This window comes from Dromaius novaehollandiae, chromosome 12 (assembly GCF_036370855.1).
Source record: "Dromaius novaehollandiae isolate bDroNov1 chromosome 12, bDroNov1.hap1, whole genome shotgun sequence".
Lineage (NCBI taxonomy): Eukaryota > Metazoa > Chordata > Aves > Casuariiformes > Dromaiidae > Dromaius > Dromaius novaehollandiae.
In genome coordinates this window covers 15,523,293-15,540,173 of record NC_088109.1, presented here as the reverse complement: position 1 = coordinate 15,540,173, position 16,881 = coordinate 15,523,293, and the positions used below count along the sequence as shown (strand labels likewise).

The 16,881-nt window shown below is 46.4% G+C and overlaps 1 protein-coding gene across 4 annotated transcripts in view; it reads right to left on the bottom strand.

Annotated features, from left to right (window-relative positions):
- The window catches only part of PLXNB1 (plexin B1), an 87,560-nt gene that overhangs the window by 16,125 nt on the left and 54,554 nt on the right, over positions 1-16,881 (bottom strand). For 3 of the 4 annotated variants that reach the window (XM_064519010.1, XM_064519012.1, XM_064519011.1), the window contains 13 exons: positions 14,839-14,947; positions 14,641-14,749; positions 13,175-14,038; positions 12,636-12,761; positions 11,410-11,532; positions 10,286-10,394; positions 9,902-10,068; positions 8,717-8,868; positions 6,768-6,873; positions 5,021-5,157; positions 4,160-4,336; positions 3,795-3,963; positions 2,237-2,479 (listed from right to left, as the gene is read on the bottom strand). In XM_064519010.1, the coding sequence (XP_064375080.1) occupies positions 2,237-2,479; positions 3,795-3,963; positions 4,160-4,336; positions 5,021-5,157; positions 6,768-6,873; positions 8,717-8,868; positions 9,902-10,068; positions 10,286-10,394; positions 11,410-11,532; positions 12,636-12,761; positions 13,175-14,038; positions 14,641-14,749; positions 14,839-14,947 (2,591 nt within the window). The remainder of the gene's footprint in view (positions 1-2,236; positions 2,480-3,794; positions 3,964-4,159; positions 4,337-5,020; positions 5,158-6,767; positions 6,874-8,716; positions 8,869-9,901; positions 10,069-10,285; positions 10,395-11,409; positions 11,533-12,635; positions 12,762-13,174; positions 14,039-14,640; positions 14,750-14,838; positions 14,948-16,881) is intronic. The other variant, XM_064519009.1, reaches the window with a different exon arrangement.

Genomic DNA, 16,881 nt, shown 5'->3' with positions numbered 1-16,881 from the left:
ACATGACTTCATTTTCTAAGCCACACAGTGACATCTGCGATGCAGAAGTCACTTTTCAGAAGAGCTCTGAGAATTATGAGCGCCCTGCAGTACTCCTACCTTCATTTATTCCTTTAAACCTCTCAGTCCTGAAATCCCCTAAACAAACCAGCCAGCTGCACCTGTGCACAGATCCTTTTTGTACCATTCAGACTACAGCATCCCTGCAACATTCCTGTTTCTTACCTTCACTTCCACCTGACCTTCATTTCTCCCAGTCTCCAGCTGCCTTAACCCTCCCTCAGTCTTCTTCATATGACCACATCAGCAGGAGCAGTCCTCTGCTGCACAGACCAACTCTGTCTGAAGCACTGCCTCCTCTACCAGGAGGAAACATACAGCCTTGAATCAGAAGGGACTGTTAGACCATCCAGTTCAATCTCCTCCATATCACAAGCTACAGTGCTGCCTTTGCTCTGAGCCAATGATTTGTGTTTAGATAAACCATCATCCAAAGATTCCCCCCCGCACCGCATCTGAAAACTTCAGGAGAGGGTCTTGTTTTGGAGGTTTGTTAACTTGTGAAAAATTTCCTCTCTCACACCTCAAGTCAAATCATGTCTATTCTCTCTGCTCCCCTCTCTCAGTCCCACTGGCCACCTTTTGCCTCCCTGAAGCCCCATGTGCTGTACCTCACTACTAGTTCAAATGTATCTAGCTTCTGCTTGCTTGTTAAAGCTTTCCTCTAGGAGATTAAGGAGCTTTTCAACATGACACTGTCTTCCCAAGGAGGACAACTGATTTAGTTTGGAGGAATTAGTCACTAATAAAATTGGCATCTGTAAGAATTTCTCCAACTCCAGTCATTCTCTACCCCCACCACCAGTGTAATCAGTTACGATTATTTGCCAGATTCACTCCTTTTCCAGCATCCACTTTAAACACATTGACATTCAAACGGGACACGATGCTTCACTGCCAGCTTCATGAATCTCGAAGAAAAGAAGAAACAGCCTCCCTCTTCATACTCACTGCTCCTCCGGCTGCACAAGGTTTGCATTAACTCTGTCACAGTATTACTCTGAGACTGTGTGCTCAGCTGCTAGGTCACTTTGACCCCCTTCTCATTTTCACATTGTGCTGCTTTCCTGGCTCCTGTATGTAAAACTTTGCATCAAAACATATGCTGCTTGACCTGGACTGTATGATGAGATGGGACCAATTATTCTGTACAATCCCTGGAGATGCTTACTCTGTGCAACAGAACTGCCACTGGCATCATGCTTAGCATCTGCAAGTTGTAATCAAGATATTTTCTTGTTTAAAGATAATAGCTTTAAGACCCATACCATGCTACATAAGTACAGCTGGAAGAAGCCTATTTAATGGAAGTTCTCCAGCCACAGCACAGCTAAGCCCAGCTCTTCACTCATTTCTTTTCTTTTTTTCTTTTCTTTCTTTCTTTTTTTTTTTTTTTTTTTTTTTAAAGGTAGTCTCATGCCAGGAAAGTTAAGTGCTCAGATTACTCAACAAATGCTTACCAAAAGTCTAACACATTTATATCATTCTTATCAGCCAAACAAATCTGACTTCATTTTTTAAGATATTTTTTTTTCATAAAACCATGCTGATCGGCACTAATTACATTTTTAGGCTTTAATGCTTTCAAATTGAATCCTGCAGCAGCATTTTCATACTTTTGCTGAGAGTCCTATCGTGGTAACCTGACAAGTAGGGAGCTCAACCACCTTGCTCTTTGAGAGCTGGTGTCATGTTGGTTCTCCTTCCAGTCTTCTCAGATTCCCCTACTTCTCCAAGATGCATTCAATACCAACAGCAGAAGTCCAGACATTTTTAAATTGGAATATCCTGGTAGTTTTTATTCATATGTGGAAAAAAAGAGTCAGTAGTGGAAGTGTGCATCTCCAGGTGTAGCCATTATCCTTCTCCATTTCCAGTCAACCAGAAAGTACTTTTCCATACAAAAGAAATACCTCAGAGCCTTCTTCTATGCATATACAGAAAAAACCCCCCACTAACAAAGTCTACCTTTTTGTATCATTGTTATGATACATTGTTATGATATGTTTCCTACCTCCACCCAGTAACAGGTCTTCCTTACTGGGTACTGTTGTGACAGGTAGTAGGCCTGTCAAATACTTTAAAAGCTTGGATGCAGGACGAAACCGATTAAAAACAGTCTCCGGTTAGCAACGACTTTGTACAAAGTATTTTATTTCCAACTAGTTTGTCTTACCTCCACAGAGATGACACTTCCAGGCTTGTGACGATATGGCTTGGCAGGGTCTTCAGAATTCAAGGGTTTTAGGATGGGGTTGACTTCATAAGAGAAGGGCATGGGATGGAGCGAGTTGAAATCAAAGCTCAGATTATCCAGAATAAATTCCAGTTTGATATGAGCACTCCGCAATAGCAGGTTAATGGCCGGAGTTTTGCACAGGATAAGGTAGGAGGAGTTAATGAGACACGGTTCTTCAAACTAAAGGCCAAAGAAAAAAGAGCATCAGTATTGAAACCCCAGTGCAGCTGCAGCCCTGCAATACTCCCCAACTCTGAGCTCTCTAGGGCCAGCTTACATTCATCTCATCTAGAGCAATGCAAGAGCAGCTCTGCTAATAGTAGAGGGAAAACCCGAAATCTGAGGAGTTCTCTATGATCCTCTAGAGACAGTCTTCATAGTCACAGGTTTTGCTGAGAGTACTCAGGTCTCAACAGTGGGAAGCAGCTCTCATGCTTCTCCAGCAGCAAATCCTGGAGAGGCATCAGCTTTGGAACTCCCTGCTCAGACAGAGCAGGACTAGGGGCCTTCAATGCCCAATTCAAGGCCAGTTTCAACCTGGATGCTTCTGTGAAAGAAGTACCCGCTTGGTGGGCTGGGGGACATTTCATACATGTGATAAAAGTATCTGTGTCCAATTGTTTTATTCACCACAAGTGCCTTCCTAAGGACATGGGAGAAAACAGCTTTTACTAGTGTATAAGTACATCGGGGCATATCCGGCCCCACATCTGTAAGACAGAAACCTAGAATGGACTTCATATTAAAAAGTCCTCCACGCTTAGGAGAAACCTTCATATACATTTAAGAATATGAAGAACGTTGTCCTCATCATGTCTCTGGAAATGCCAGATGAAATGTCAGATAATTACCTCACTGCACACTGTGACATGAGACAGAAATAGGACAAGGCCTCAGAGTTTATGTACAGGAAGCCCTCCATTGCTTGCACTAGGAATGCAAATCACTGTTGTATTTCAGCTATCAAATACCCTTTTGCTCTGCAAATTCTGCTGCATTCTCTACAGTCCTGATGACCAGATCATTATCTCTCTGCAGTGACCCACCTCAGGACACTGACAGCAGGAGACCAGAAAAATGTTGGTGGAATTGATCATTTCACTGAACTCTGCCTGCTTTAACATCTCAAAGTAAAAGATAGCCCAGGGGCTACAGAGACAGGCCTGAACTATGCAAAAGGACGAGTCTGGAGCTCAGAGATGCTGAATGATCTGCTGTAGATTTCATCTCCACACTGCTGCTCTGCTGTTTGTCTTCCACCACAAGTCCTGCACAGCTCTAGCCACAGGTAGACCTAACTCAGGCAAGTGTTTGTGAAAGCACTTAACCTTTAAGCCTAGGAGAGAACACTTCCATTTGCCCAGGACTTAGTCAGCAGGAGCCAAGCCGGTAACTGCAGGGGCCCCAGAGGCCCTGGAGACAGAAAGTCCATCTCCTAGTGCAGCACACCAAATCTTATGCATCCTCAGCTCCATGGAGTTGTTTGCCACACTACCTGCTGGATGCTGCACAGAGCACCCTCAGGGCACTCAGTGTCTGGGATAATTCTGCGCCATCGTCCCAGTCCCCGGCGCCGGCGTTCAGATGGAGAAACCGTAACTCGGATCTTTGGTTTTTGTACAACATCCAGGTTGTATCCATGAACTCTGAGCACTCTCCCTCCACTGGAAGAGAAAAGCAGCTAGTCTCATCCATCCATTAGCCAATAGCTCTCTCCCCTGTGCTCCCACCCTTCCGTTTATGCCCACTGCCACAAGCCTAGCTTTACTCCAGGGTGCAACACAACAGACAGAAGCCACTGGTGCTGTAGTACCTGCCTGCTGCAGCCCTAAGGACGGTGTAAGTATTCGGTCTTTGTACCTGAGGAAGCTTTTAGGTGGCTCTGCAAAAGTGATGTTGGGATCCAGGGTATATCTGAAGAGGGATCCTTCCAGTCTCCGCTCCTGGTCCCCGTATTTGATAGTGACTGGGAGTTCTGCAGACACATTGCTGGGACTCGTCTGGCATGCCAGCTGATCCTCCCTCATTTCAGAAAGGCTTGGAGAGACAGAGGAGAGAACAAGGGATTAATACAGCCATTGCAGAGACATGGTCTTTAGTGCTACCCTATGCTCTTTGCTGACAGTCTGGTATTTTCCTGAATTTGATGCTGAAAGGTCTTGTAGCTTATCTACTTCCCTTCCTAATCTGGAAATCCGTTATAGGCAAGCAACAATTGCTGGACAGTCGTCAGTGAGCAGCACATGGAAAAAAGCAGATACAGTCACTGTCCAGGCTGAAGAGACTGAAGGCATGCTACCAAGGCCTGGTGCACCTTCTCACCAGCACCAGCAGTCCTGTCAGGCATACTTGTCCCAGCAGGCCAGAGAACAAGCAGCCCTTAGTGTTAGTCTGCAGGATCCCACTGTGAATGGGTTCCCATCAGCAAAAGCAGAGCTGTCAGGATGGGGTAAAGTGTCCTGTCAAGAGGCATGAAGAGCAGAGACCATGTAGCATTGTCCCTATGCAAGGGAAAGTGGGCAGGAAAGAGAGTTGAGGCTGCTGCCACAACCCTCGAGGAGAGGATCTCCGGCGACACGAGAGGACAGCACAGCTCCCACAGCCTGCACAAAGAGCTGAGCCAGGCAGCACCATGCCCTGCTATCCTCTGGGAAGGACTGACGGATGGGCGGTGCGCAGCCAGCATGGCAGGCTACGTTTGGTTGCAGGCCCTCATCTTACATGTGGCAAGGGAGGTCTCCAAGCAGGACACTGATCTCGCCGGGATGCCCAGTCAGCAGCTTTGAGCCCAGAAGGGTAAGGCAGGTTCCTCCCGCTTTGGGGCCCTGCGTTGGAACAATGGATTTCAGCTCCGGGTTCTACAAGAAAAGAATTAAGAGGTGAATGACAAGGACCTCACAAAACAAGGCAAGGAAAGAAAAGAGCAGAACATGCCCAGTGACCTCCAATGCTCTGAAAACAGAAGCTATAGTTCCCAATCACATGCAGGCCTCAGCCAGGCTCCGCAGGTGACCTTATTATGGAGCGGAGGCAAGAGAAGAGGGATCAACACCACTATGAAATGCGAGTCAGGGACCACAGTCTTTCCACATAAGGTAAAAGGCAGATGGATGCCGCAAACTGCAGAGCTATGAGCCTCTCACACAAAGCCTGGGATTAGCAGTTCAAAGGGATTGTTCAGACCAGTAACTGGATTAATAACTCAAGTTAGGAAAGACAAGGTAGCAAATAAATTGTCTGTTTGTCCAATAAAGGAGGAGGTTACCAGCCCGGAGCCCTAAGAATTTGTGCCAATATCTGTGCTGTTATACATACTTGTAGGTGACCTGGAAAGGGGAAATGAAATTCGATAAGTTATTCAGAGTAACAAAGACTTAATCCCATTGAGGAACTGCAGAAAAATTTAGAGGGATCAGTCAATGTGGCACAGGTAATTCATTGTCCATGAATGAAAAGAAAAATATGTGAAGTGAGAAGGAGCAGAAACACTGCAACAAAGTGACCCAAGTATACATGCATGTAGTTGAGAATTTTGAACTAGCTACTGCCCACTCAGGAGTGCTTTGGTACCTGCAACAGCTAAGATCTGTGTTTCATGTAGTAAAGAGGAAAAAAAAAAAAAAGAAAAAAAAAGCACAAGCCACTAAGCACTAAGACTTATTGGGAAAGAAATCTAGGGGAAAAAAAAGTTATTTTCATGTTGCACTTGCATCTTGACTATAGCATGCAGTTCTTATCACCTTGCCTTAGAATGGGGATAAGGGAACCAAAACAGAGAAGAGAAACAAACAAGGTTCTATACAGCCAAAGATGAAGTTGGTTAAGACTTTTCAGGACTCTTTTTCCCCTTCCCAGGGGGGAAGGGAACATACAATTTGGTACACAAAATTTTAAATGTCACAGTAAGGATAAAACTGAGCAATTTTTTCTTAAATATAATTACTTAAATATTATCTTAAACCCAAGGACTATGAAATATCAATAAATTATCAGACAGGAGTTTAAAAATAATAGGAAGCATTTTTCCCATACAATGTACAGTAACTCAGGGCTTACTGCCATTAGCTGCTGAAGATCAGAAGTAAAAACATGTTCAAGCAGCAATTTAAAAATTAACATTAAAAAGTCTTAAATTCGATTAAAATGCTAAGTTACCAATAAAATCTCCAATTCAGAAAGTCCAAGCTGCAGATTGCCATAAAATCATACTCTCTATAGTTAGCTTCTTTCCTTAAGCATTTAATAGTTACCACTGTCAAACAAAATACTAGGCTACTAGGCTTTGGTATGACCCTGTACAGCTGTTCTTATGGTCTTAGGAATGGAAAATATAAACCCAAACACCCAAATCAAATAAAAATCCCAGCTACAAATATCTGGCAGAACCCCGTAAGTTGATGCAATACAGGATTCTGCAGCAGAAGCACTGGAAGAACATGGAGAGATACTTAAGAAGCAATAGCATTACCTGATAGGTGAAAACATGCCCAGAAACTCCACGTCCTCCTCCAGGCACTTCCACCACAACGTGCCCAAATCGCTCTGTCCAGCTCCCGCCAGTGACACACACGATACTGCAGGGCAATCCGAGAAGAGCGTCACACCGTGGGAGAGAAGATGAGCTGAATCCACTGTACCAGGCCCTAAAACACATCTAGCCCCCCCAGCTCCCCCCTTGCAGCTCTACCACATGCTCAGAACATATGACTAAACATTGGGAAGGAGCTTTAACAGCTGGTTTAGGTGCAACTAGGAAAAGCAGGGGGCAATTCCACAACAGGCCCATCCTATCCAAAGTTATTTCTCAGACAGACAGGATGAAACCCTTTGTAACACAGATGCATGAAGAGGCCAAGCAGAGTGCCACATCTGGAGTGGCCTTAGGCTATCAGAGGTCAATCCACAGACTAGCATTGTGATGCAGAAGAAAACTCTTGAGGCTCTACGTCTAGATGGCACTAGTCTTCAGCCAGTGGCCTATGGGACCAGCCCACTCCCCTGATCTGCGCTATCCATTCTTCCCAGTCCTTTTTCCAGCCATAATTTGGTATGGAAGACACTGACAGGGTGACAAGTCAGGCTGTATTTAGAACAGGGAATACTGATTCAGCTAACAGAAAACCTTCACTCTGCCAGAAGGGTTTCCTCAGCCTTCCTATGTGGTAGAAGATTAATTTTGTTTGGCCTTGCTCAGGAACGCATTCCAAGTTCACAGCTGCATCCTTCAACCAAAAAGGCTCAGGAATTTTGACTTGGGCAGTGCAGGGAGCCAGTACCAGTCCAGGACCCTGGTGACATGCCAATACAGAACAAAGACAGTGCTACCCCAGAAATATTATGTTCTAATTCTAGGATGAAAACAAAAAGCAGATGGAACTGGACAAACAAGGAGCACAGAGAGGACAACATTGCTCACAGTGGGTCACTTCCCAACAGGATCTTACCAGGCTCCCAGAGGGAAGGGTGCTACAACTACTGCTAACATGGAATGGAAAAATGGGTTTACGATAAGCTCTGATGAGAGGTTACTCACAATTGCTCTGCTCTTCTCTCCATATCTCCTGCTGGTTGCTTGGCTCCTCTCCCTCCCTTGTCCAAGCCTCCCATCTACCTGCCCAACCATAGACCAACTCTACATGTTCCCTTCTCCTTGCTTCCCAGCTGCCCCAGTCATACCTCTCAACACCTGATTACAGTTCCTTGCTATACGAGTCCTTTCCTGACCAGACACACCAGATACCCACTGCCCTTTATCACTGACATGAGCTGCATCCCGCAGGACAGCTTTTTCCTCTTCTCCTCCTCCTAGCCCCTACTTCTACAAGCACTGTGCGACCTGCCAGCCACCGAAGAGTGGCATAGGGCCTAGCAGGACTTCCTTGTTAGTCGCTGGCTTGGAGGGTCCTTTCATTGGATGCATTCCTGGGAGAGTGGTCAGCTAGTGAGGACTGATAGTCTGAGGGCACGTCCGCTCAAACAGAGGCAAGAAACTGCAGTACCTCCAACCGCACGTTCCCATCCTCACATTGTGTTAACAAGATCAGGATATTTTCCTAGCAATACCACTTACACAAGCCACATCTTTGCTTTCTTGAAGTCACCCTGTAACAGGGACATACACCCATGAAACCGCATGGTGCTTAGCCTGTGACTCCCCTGACCCGGCTGGCTTGCAGGCCCTGCACCTGCAGTGTGTTTGGCATACCGCAGCACTGTTGGGTCATTTCCTTTCACACGATCTTATCTCTAAGGTCACCGCCTAACTAATCAGACAGTGACCTTACTCAGCGGCACTCCCTGGGGAACAGGCAAGGCTCAATACCTGCTACAGCAAAGGCAATGACATTTCAGCCTAGTATCAGCAGTCAAGGGAAAAGCCAGTGCCTGCCTCTGGGAGGAGGTTCACAGATACTCTACCTGCTAGAGATCTCATACTCTTGAGCATCTACGGCACAGGGAATTCCTGCAACAGTGACAGTTTCTGCAATGTCTTGATGTTTCTGCCCGAGGTTTGAGCCAGTGATGGTGATTCTAGTGCCACCTTCCACTGGTCCAGACAGGGGGTACACCTGCAAAGACATCCGCGCATGTGTAAGTGTCACAGTATCTCACATCCCTGCAGTCTGGCAACTGATCTGCAGCACAGGGTCCTTCAGAACTACCCCATTACCAACTCTGCCTTGTCTGGGCATTGCAATGGATTCCTTTTACTGGCTGGGACTAGCATCAGTTTGCACCATCACCACAAGAAAGGCCATAAATGAGAACACCACAATCAGAGCCTTCTTTCCCATACCTCACTGTCACAAGCAGTCCCCCTAGAGACTATAGATTTCTAAGCAAGGACTGCCCTGCTTTGACTTCTCATCAACATGCTGACCACTCCATAGGGCATTTCTGCTGAAGGAAAGGGAATGCAAAGCTAATACATGCTACTAGTATTGAAGCAGCAAGCACCATCCTCCTCAGCATCAGTACAACAATGAATTGCATGCTGCACAAATGTCAAAGCTCTGGCCCTGAACAGCACCCAAGATAAGCTAAGACAAGATGCAGCACATGGATGTAGTGTGCCACTGGAGGGAGGACAAGCTGACAGCAAAAGGGACACATGGCTACAGACATTTGTCATGTGGCAGTTAGCAAGAAACATTCAAAATAAACAGACAAAAATCATTAATCCCAGTAACCTGTCATGCCCTTCCCATCCCTGCTGAGCCATTACCATTAGATTTTGTCCTCTTTTTCCCCAGGCTCAGCTGGGCCAATCTGCTTCAGGAACTGTTGAACATCCCATTTGTGGGCCCCTTCCCAGCTGCTGGATGATTCTGCTCCTTCCAGCTTGCCAGTTTCAGCTTGCATGAGGTACAAATGCAGCTTTCCCCATTGATCTCTATCAGTCCCTTGAAAGCCCAGCACAAAAGTCTAGTGTCCCCCCCCAACACTGAGGAACCACAGGAGAATAGAATAAGTGTGCTCTTCAGATGGCCAATGTGCTGTTGAGCTGTACTGTTTGCAATCTGAGTTCAGACTTCTGGTCTCAGCTGGAGGATGGAGCCCTCCTTGTCCCAGCTGGAGTACACTAACGAGCAAGTTACTCACAGAGTGAATGAGAGGCGCTGGACACAGGTCCTCTATCTCTTCCTTGCAGGACCCCCTGAAGATACAGCTGGGGTTTTCACCTCCACACCACACACAGTTGTACTTTGAGTCAGCTGTTTGGCAGCGGCTACAATCAGTGTGCCCAACAGAGCAGTTGTAGAAAGTCACTGCAAAGGAGAGAACATTCAGAGGCATCTGCAAACATCCCTTAGGAGATATCCTCTCCTGTCCTCCCCGCAACAACTCATGGGAACAAGGCTGTACAGCTTCCCCCATTTCCCTATGGCAGCACTACTACAGATACAAAAAGTCTCTGTTGAGGATTTCTCAACTTCCCTCCATCCCACTTGCTTTCTTCTTGCTGGGGAGGTGTTGCACTCCTACCGTGAAGATCTGCAGCACTGTCCACTCGAAGGTGCCGCCGCCTCTGCACAAACACCACAGCGTTGAATTCGAGTTGAGGCGCTGTGTAACTGTACTGCAGAGACAGAGACTATCAAGGTCAAGGACTTAATGGAGGCACAAATGAGCCAGCTGAACAAACAAAATCAGGGTCTCTCTATCCTGCATGCTGCACTGGGACATATATAGCCTACATGGAGCTTCCTGCGAATGCAGCCAGACCACTTCTGGCAGCAAAACTAATCAAGGCAGCATTAACTGAGGCAATAGCAGCATAAGCCTGCCCTCACTAGTTCACACAGCCACAATACCTGCACTAGAAAGAGCAGCAGACATTGGTTCACCAGGTGAGCATTGAGAACACACTCACAAAGTCACTTGTCTAACTTCTTAACTGTATTCCTAAATATCTAACTTTCTACCTACAAGCCACCTGCTCAGAGAATTGCTCAAGATAGCATTTTAGCACAATTCATTTCAGTTGAGACCAAAATGTAGGATTATAATTGGTCTGCAGGGCTTGTGTCCACAAAAGCTTATGCTGTTCCTCTCCCTCAACTATATTAGTTTGCAAACTAAAAATATCACCTCTGTTTGCAAATCTTGCCTCAGGTAAAATGCACACATCCCACACTGCTATTTTATTGTGCCCAATATTGTTATAATCTATAGGCTAGCTTCCACCACCGAAACCAAAATTCGTATCAGTATCTTTTTTCTTTTTGCAAAAGAACCACCATTACAGAGGAAATCACAATCCAGAAAACTATGAACAGCAGTGACTCAAGCTAAAGCAGAAACAGCATCGTCCTGGCAGGTAGCATTGAGCAGTGATTCAGAAACAGCATTGTTCCATGCTGCGGTAAATGCAGCAACAGATCTTGTGGCTCAAACAGCACAATCTTTCTGCAGGCTGAAGACACCATTACGACCAGGCAGCAGCATCACAGGTGAGGGCCCCATAGTGCTAAATACAGTATAAATATTTTAGCAAAACATGCTCTGCACCCCCAAAGAGCTCACTTCCCAGCCTGTCAGATAAACAAGCCAAGCAAAAACAGATCAGTGTGAACTCTGAAATGGCATCACACATCCCAAGCACTCACCTGGTGCAGCTGACATGTGATATAACAGAGGGACTGGTTTGTTTCTTCCCCTTCCACATAAGCATCCATCACCACTGTCCTTCCCTCCAAGTTCAGGACACACTCATAGTCCCACTGCTGGTCCTGTAGATGGGAAGATGCTTACAGCACCATTTCTCAGTCACATGGAGCTTCCTGGTGCATGACAGTGGGCTCCTGCCTCTGCAGTTCGGTACCTTGTACCATGCTGCTTACTGCGCAGGCAGTATGCTCCTCTCCTTCCCTTCGTTATGCCATTCATATGCTATATTGAAGGGCTTTCCAAGCTCTCACTGCCTCCATGTTTGAAAGGAATCAAATCAACACAAAACAAAACACCTAGAAGGGAGCGTGTGAATATCAGTGTGGGGAGAACTCAGCACAGGAGGAAGAATTAAAGAAAAACCAGTGGGACTATAAGGTTACGCCTGTACAGGTCTGCGAGAGACTAGCTAGGAAATGAAGAGTAAAGTGTGCAGACCAGGGCAGTGCACCTCAAAAACACTAAGGGTATTTTTCTCTTCTCTCCTATAAGCTTTCTACTGAATTGCTTAGACAATTCCTGTAAAATAGATAGATATGCATCTGTAACCAGCTCTGCTCCTCTGTGCAATGTAATATATCAGGTTTAACATATAAAGTAACAATTAGTCTGTGGGATGCATGATCCAAGGTGGTCATTTGTAAGAAGTTACTAAATCAGTCTTCTGTCTTGAGAAGCAAGCAGAATTTTTATCAGAGTCACACCCAAGGAATGTAGCTTTCAAGGGCTGGTTTTCCCCACTGCAGAAGTTTCAGGTACGACAGGAATAGCCACATCAACATTAGGAGGCCAGAAAGGAAAAGGAACAGATGACTTATCTTCAGCTTATGGAGACACGAATATCAGCAGACATTCAGCAGGAAGTTACTCCAAAAATTATCACTTGCAGTACAGCATAGGTGCAATTTAATGCTAACACATGCAGATCATTTCTGACAGGTTGGCCCACACCTGTACTCTCCTCCCTGGCTGCCCTCCTACCCACCAATAAGTCTAACTATGTAATTCCTTATCTATAGATCTGCTATTTCTCCAGCAGGAAAAACCTAGGCAGAGCCCAATCACCTCTTACAACTATTTTTAGCAGCCCAGTAGACAGGTTGCCCAAAGAGTGCTCTGTTCTACGACAGTTTCTCAATGCTAATGGGAGATAGCAGCTGCCTACCTGATAGAGGTGGAAGTTCTTTCCCAGCAGAGTTATCTTCCTCGCCACATTGACTGGAAACAGCGAAGATCCCTGGATTCCTTGCACACAGGGACATGCATCAGGACCCCAGCTAAGCTCTTCATTCTGAAAAGAAACAAACCTGTAGAGAAAGGGACTTCCACGGCTCTGACAGAGGGAATCAGAACCTAACAGGCCAACAGAGAAACAAGAACAGGAAGCTGTGCTTCTTTACTGCAGGGTTACAGAAAGCAAAGCAGGAGCCTGAAGTGAACAGCAGAAAGCTGTGAACATGCCAGACATCACAGCAGCTGTCACCTCCAGGCCAGCAGCATTTCTACAAAACCTTGGAACCTCTTCCCACACATTTTTCTTTCTCAGGGTGCCACTTCTCACCCTGCACATTATAGCTGCCAGCTTCTCTCCTCTAGAAGAGCACAACCTCTCCTGTGTGCTGAAACGTACTAGATCAGCAATTTGTACCGAAATTTTAAAGTGTTACAGCCTTAGATTGTGGACTCCAAAGCCCAGCAATTTACCTCCTCCCAAAACCCAGGGGCATCATACTGATAGTCGAGGTCAGGATGGAGGATCCTGGGAAAGTCAGGGGCATCTCTTTCTGAGGAATCACCATCGCCCGACAGAAGAGTAGAAGCAGAGAAGGGAGATGTGTCATTCTCAGCCTGCAGCAAATCCATCCAGTCCTCTGTGTCCTGAAGCTCTGTGCCTTCCCCCAGCAGCCAGTCTGGGGGAGCTGACGGTGGGAGGTCTGAGGCAGGCAGTTTAGTTCCCAGCTCTCTGGGAGAGTCATCAGAGGCAACAGGGACCCCTGGCTTATGGCTGTGGGTTTGGGGAGATGGGCTGGCAGATGTCAGGACCGCTGTGGTAGGAACAGAACTGGGAGGCCACGTGAAACTGGTGACATGAGGAGAAGACGTTACTGCTGCCACAGATGTGTGCAGAGGACTACCCACCACGGTGGTGGGTGGGTTGGTGGGCCATGGCTCCCGGGCAGTGGCTCTGGTCTCAGAGGTGGGCAGGGCTGTGAGATCCAGAGGCTTCGATGGGCTGGTGAGGACTGATGCAGCAGGGGAAGTTGTGTCCGGCACTGTGACAGCAGGTTTGTCCGCTGGTGGTGGCAGGGGAGATTCTGTGGAGGCTTGGAGAGAGGCAGCTTCAGATGAGAGAGTCGAGTATGTGTAGCTGAGGGTCCCTGTGGGCTCAGTTGTCGTATCCGAGACTGTGGAAGGTGTGATGGGGACAGGCTCTGTGGGGGGCACAGTGCTCAGCACCACACGCACAGGAGGAGTGACAGGTTTTGTGGCTGCCGTTGGGGCTATGGTAGAGGACTTGCTGGAGGGAGCTGCTGAAGAAGGAAACAGACTTGAGGTTGGAAGCTGGGCCTAGAAAAAACAACATGGTGGAGTGAGAAGACAAAAAAATAAACAGAAAAAAAGCCCAAAGAGAAAACAGATTATTCCTTCCCGCAGCAAGGTTTATGACAGGCTGCTTCACCCACTGGATTTCAGCGAGGAGGACTACATGTCACAGCACCTGCCTTGGAACAGGACCAGGCAGTGCTCACAGTGTGAAAGATTCAGCAACATTCCTGCTTCCCACAGAGATGCCTGCACTCGCCTCCGCTCCGAGGGAGGTCTGCCTGCCTTCACCCCTCACAACACGGCAAAGTGACCTGCGGCTGCCACAAATGCAGCTGCTCTGCCTCCCCACTCACAGCTCCCTGCAGGCTAGTCCTTCACCTTGAGAGCCCAGGCTGGATGACCCAGGGAGAGGAGTGACCTGCCTCATCTGATGGCACCTCCCTGAAACCTAGCAAGGCCTTATACCAGTGTGGGCGCATGGAGCCTCGTGTCACATCAAGGGGAAGATCTGCTCCAGCAGCTCAGCTCCGTGCATGAAAGAGCTGCTATTTTACTTGAGAAGATATCTGACACACTGGGACACAAGGAGGCTGTTAGCACATAGGACTGACCAGGAGACGCACCCTTTCATTGTAGATAATGGTTCCTTCCTCACAGGCTGCTTTGTGGGTGCAGAGGTGCTGCTGGATGCACCAGTTACATCTCCAGGGACTGCTCACACACTTCTGGCACCTGGAAGCAATAGAAAAGCAGCCACTAACATGACCCAGGAGGGGACAGTGACCCTCCCCATAACTAGAGATAAAGACCCAGGTGCTCACGGTGCTGATTTCCATAGCAGGGCAACAGCAGCACAGTCATAGAAAGAGAAGTCCACAGAGGCAATGAAGATGTCATGGAAACGCACTACAAGCTTTATGGTGACATGATCTGAAAGCAAAAATAAAAATTTCTCAGAAATGGAGCCGCTAGAAGTCTGTAAAGACACTATCAAACGTAGAGGTAGATTCCCTTGCATGCTTGTAGCATCTTCAATCCTGGATGATCCTATGGACACTAAAAACAGGCTGGACAAGTCTGTCAGGAATAGTTTATGATGACTCTTGCCAGCTTGTGGGAAGGAAGATGGTTCCAAAGATCCCCCCATGTTTATCTGCTGTAATTCCACTGTCATCTCTGTATTACAGGAAGAAGCAACATTCCAGGCTCAAAGCTGATTGCTTTCCCTTGTCAGTCAAATTAAAACCAAGCCCTTAGAACTGACATGCACTTCACATGCTGCCATCACCATGAGAGCCTTGTTATATGTCTAGACTAAGTGGGTAAGTGAAGGAGTTTACAAAACTTGTAATCAGCTTCAATAACTGAAGGCTTTTATCTGCTTCAGATTGAGGTCTCATGTTAGCTCCATCCTCAGGATAGCCTCTTTCTCTCTGGAGGAAGACTATCACTGTTTTGTGACAGATGGATAACTGCTGAGATAGTCATAACTTGAAGATAGAGCTGATAGCATGAGCCTGAAGGAGATGTTTTACATATAACAATACTTTAAAAAAAAAAAAAAAAAAAAAAAAAAAAAAAAAAAAAACAAAAAAACTTGATCCAGACAAGCGCCCCCTGACCCTAGAGTCAGATGTTAGTTCTCTAATTAATGAGAACATATTACATGCTCTGCTGGGCTCCAGGAACTGCCATTTCTCCAAGACAATTTGCTATAGGAGTAAGAAGCTTGCCCATCTTTCCTCTCAGAGTTCAGGCCTTCTCTTGCAGGTAAGATCCATTCATTTGCAAATGTTCGGACCACAACAAAGCAGCTATCTTGTCTGGTGGAGAATCAGTCAGGCCTAAGCTGGGTTCCTGGTAGAAGGGCAAGTGAAGCAGTATGCTAGTAAAACAGCTGATAACGTGCATATGAAAAACCACAACTAGGAAAATGGACCGGTGTCACCTGTGGCTGGAGGCAAAAGACACCACAGTATTGCCAACTTCCGCTACTGTTTTTGAGGTGATGGTATTTAGCAGCAGTGGAGAGGCCAATACCTCCCAGGATTTCAGGGCTATGACACCACATTTATAAATATTCCTTTCCCCAAGAATGCCATTATTTCCCATGACTGCCAATAATGCTATTCAACAATGCAGAAGACAAGGATGAGTGCTTGCAAACTAAGAGAAAGGGTTTATGCTACTGACTTGGAGCTCATCAGCTTGAAATGACACATGACTTGGTAAAAACAAGCCTTAAAGCAAAGCTGGGAGAAAAAACAAACAAACAAAAAAAAAAAACCCAAAAAACTCCCCACCAAGTATTTCAGTGATCTGGGAAAGGTATTTCAAATAGGAATGGGAAAGTTCCAGTGCCTTTGCCTGAGGCCCTGATGAGACCTCATTTAAAAAACAGTGTACGATTCTCATTACTAGCTTCAATTCATCTTAGTAGAGACCACTGAAGTAGTGCCAAGAAGGGCTACAAAGACAGTGAAGGAAAGAGGAAACCTACATAACAAAAGAACACGAAGAAAAAGTTGGCACAGTTAAAATAGCAGAACTCCATGCAAAGAATGCCTGGCCATAAGTCCTTGGATGGCAGAAGAGCTGTTGAAGCAAAACAATAACATAGATGAGATCAAATGGACACAAACCATCCATGGATAAGTTTAGGCAGAAAGCAGAAGCAGCTTGCTAAGCCTCAGAGAAGCAACATGAAAACAGCATAGGTAAAGCATCTGTGAAGACTTGGAGTAAGAGCAAGGCTGGCTTACAAAGGCGCCGATGAGAGTATCTGAAACTTGGAGGAGCGGGAACTAGCCTGTGGCTTTACCCTGACTTTCACAGCTGTGCCCAAAATCAGGCTCACTTTTGCA